The 3,259-nt window shown below is 42.9% G+C and overlaps 1 protein-coding gene across 2 annotated transcripts in view; it reads right to left on the bottom strand.

Annotated features, from left to right (window-relative positions):
• Positions 1-826: 826 nt before the first annotated feature.
• MPP1 (membrane palmitoylated protein 1) overlaps positions 827-3,259 on the bottom strand; it is a 41,215-nt gene continuing 38,782 nt past the window's right edge. For both annotated transcript variants that reach the window (XM_023508560.1, XM_023508559.1), the window contains one exon: positions 827-1,331. In XM_023508560.1, the coding sequence (XP_023364328.1) occupies positions 1,297-1,331 (35 nt within the window). In that variant the 3' untranslated portion in view covers positions 827-1,296. The remainder of the gene's footprint in view (positions 1,332-3,259) is intronic.

Here is a 3,259-nt window from a genome sequence, read left to right on the forward strand (position 1 = left end):
GAGCCCAGGAGTTGGAAGTTGCTGTGAGCTGTAATGCCACGGCACTCTACCCAGGGGGACAGCTTGAGGCTCTGTCTCAAAAAAAAAAAAACCAAGAACAAGGAACACTTTGTGGGGGCCTATGGATGCAGTGAAGAGAGGCCCTAAACTAGCTGTGTTATGAGCCTGGTATGCAGGCTGGACCCTAGTGCTGGCTCATCCTAGCCTCCACTACACCCATTAGCCAGGTCTTCCTCCTAAATGTGACTTTCAACAGGGAGATTACATGTGTATTCACAATAGGCTCAAATAAGAAAACCTTAAGATGCTTTTCTATATGGGCACCAGCTGCTAGAGACCTGCAGCATGGGCATAGGAATGGGCTTATTTGAAGGCAGGAGTGTTTATGATCTTATTCCCACCTGAACCCCAGAGAGGCATCTTATGTTGATGCCATTGTCTAGCTTAATGAAGTGGGCAGAGGTTTGTGGTGCAGGTGGAAAATCAATTACAAGATCATTGGTATTTTAGCACAGCAACATTTTTATTGCTTTTGAGGGTCTCCCTAGACATCATTCTGTTGCACAGATGTTTTAACATTTGAGAAAATTGAAGGGGGGGCAGGCTTTAGAGGGACAGGGTCCATTGTTTTTTGTGCATCATCTTTGAGCAGCAGTTTCTTTTGAGACAGTTTCACTTTGTTGCCCTCAGTAGAGTGCCATGGCATCATAGCTCACAGCAACCTCAAATTCTTGAGCTCAAGCGATTCTCTTGCCTCAGCCTCCCAAGTAACTGGGACTACAGGCACCTGCCACAACACTGGGCTAATTTTATAAACGAGGTCTCACTCTTGCTCAGGCAATCCACCCACCTTGGCCTCCCAGAGTACTAAGATTACAGGTGTGAGCCATCATGCCCAGCCTAGTAGTTACATTCTGATAGTACTTTTTACTCCTAATTTCAAGAGATCTTTTGAAATCCAAATTAATGGGGCCCCATCAGAAAAATCAAATCCCCACCCAAGAAGACAGAATCCTAATAGCTTAATTAGAGTAGTTGCAGAGAGCTGGAAGCTTGAATCAAAACTAGTTGGAGTATCCCTGTTTGTCTTAAAGCAAGGAGAATGGAGTTATAAATGCTGGAGAGGAGCAGAAGGGTCTCCACATTCTGTGAACTTAGTAAACCCAGGAGACAGGCACCCACTGTGGAGAACTGCATGCGTGGTCAAAGGCTTCTTGCAATTTCTTGAGGGTTTCATCAACGCCATTGTTGACCAGAGACAGGTCAAAGTAGTGAGCATACTGGCTGCGGATGGCTTCAGAATCCCTCTGCAGTTGCTGCAGGGCATCCGTCTACCAAAATTAAAAAAAAAAAAAAAGCACATTTGAAGCAATCCTTAGCACCACCAACCCAGAGAGGCCAGAAAAAGGTTTTAAACAGGCATTTGCTATTACATTAGCATTACTCAGCTCCATATCATCTACTTAAAAGCAAACTCAAGATGCTGCTTGAAAATGTTAACAGTATTGAGAGGCAATCAGTGAGGAACACTACAATTCTCAAACCAACCTTGATTATAAATACTCAGAGCCCCTGGGTGACCAGTATCTACCAATAGCATGAACTTCACTACCTTCCATTTGATGCCCTTTGAACATGGAAGAACCATTTCAGCAACCACCAAACCTGCAATCCCAGAACAAAGATAAAGCTAATTTATAATCCCAGGCCTCCTTTTCTGACCTCAACCCAAGCAGCAATGAGAAGAATGATTGAGCTGGGTGCAGTGGCTCATCCTTGTGATCCCAATACTCTGGGAGGCCAAGGTAAGTGGGTTGCTTGAGTTCAGTCTAGCCTGAGCAAGAGGGAGACCCATTTCCACTAAAAAAAAATAAAAATAAAAATAGCCAAGGCATAGTGGCAGGCATTTTATAGTCTCAGCTACTCGAGGATTGCTTGAGCCCAGGAGTTGAGGTTGATGTGAGGTGGACTGATGCCACAGCACTCTAACTCAGGGTAACAGTAAAACCGTCACCAAAAAAAAAGAAAGAAAAAGAAAGGATCATTTAATTACAAAGAAGTAAAAATGTCTACAAAGCAAAAAACACCAAAAGACATGCCAAGGTGGGAGGGCATTGCAACTGCTATCACAGAGGGCTAATTACCCTAATATAGTTCCTAGAAATGAGATAAAGGGTAATAACCCAGCACATGATCAGATAGATACCTGGACAAAATGTAAAACAAATGGGTCATAATAAGATGAAAATATAGTCTCTTACAGTGAAGGATAAAGTATGAGGTACCACTTCCCTTCTAATAGCCTGGCAAAAAATGAAAGTTCTGACAGCATGCTATAAACTTCACAGGTAGTTGGAAGGACAATAAATTGGTGCTAAAGAAGCTCAATTTGCATATCCCTATCCAAATTTCAAGTGCATATACTCATAGATATGATAATCCTTCTTAAGAGTTTTTCCTCTGGATATGTACAGGGTGGCTACTAATTGCAGTGTTATAATAGCCCATGTTTTAAAACAACCTGAGTGGCCATCAACAGGGCAATGGCTAAAATAAATAATTATATACATGCAGTAGAAGGCCAGCTATAAACAAAAAGCAAGTTTTTTTTGCATGCTAATAGGGAAAGATCTCCGTTCAATGAATTAAGCAAGGTGTAACAAACTACAAGGATGGGTAGACTGGGTAGAGGGGAGTAGGGAGGCTTTTCAATGTATTTCTCACCACAGCCATATCACACTGCAGGGCTTTTCAGTGCTGCCTCTGAATACCACAACTGCCTGCTTGCCCTGCCTGAGCCTGCATAGCATCATTGTCAGGATTTGCTCAATTGTCCACCTCTGGGACAATGACTGGGTCTAGTTTATTTTGTCCTTGTCACCTAGCATGGGCTCTGGCCTAGGCAGTGGTTTAATAACTATTGCATGAATGAAATGTGTATGCCTATGGCTTTCTGGCCTTCAAGGAAGAAGCCCAGGTGGAGCTGAGCTTCACCCAGCACTGCCAATAACTGGAACTGATGTCCCAGTGTGGGCAGACACAGAAAAAGTAGCCCCTGCACTCTATACAACCCCCTCCTTCCCACCTGAGTGCCCTGGTCAGTAGGTGCAATGAACACAATGAAAGGCGAAAGTTCTGCTGTCCGAATGACTTTCAGGGTCTAGAATAGAGGAAGAAAAGAGAAAAAATAGCTATCATAATGGATTTCTTCTTTGCACTTTATCCCAATACTATTTTCGTTTTTTTTTTTTTTTTTTTT

Source organism: Otolemur garnettii, unplaced genomic scaffold, assembly GCF_000181295.1.
Source record: "Otolemur garnettii isolate 467f Iridium unplaced genomic scaffold, OtoGar3 scaffold00259, whole genome shotgun sequence".
NCBI classification, from domain to species: domain Eukaryota; kingdom Metazoa; phylum Chordata; class Mammalia; order Primates; family Galagidae; genus Otolemur; species Otolemur garnettii.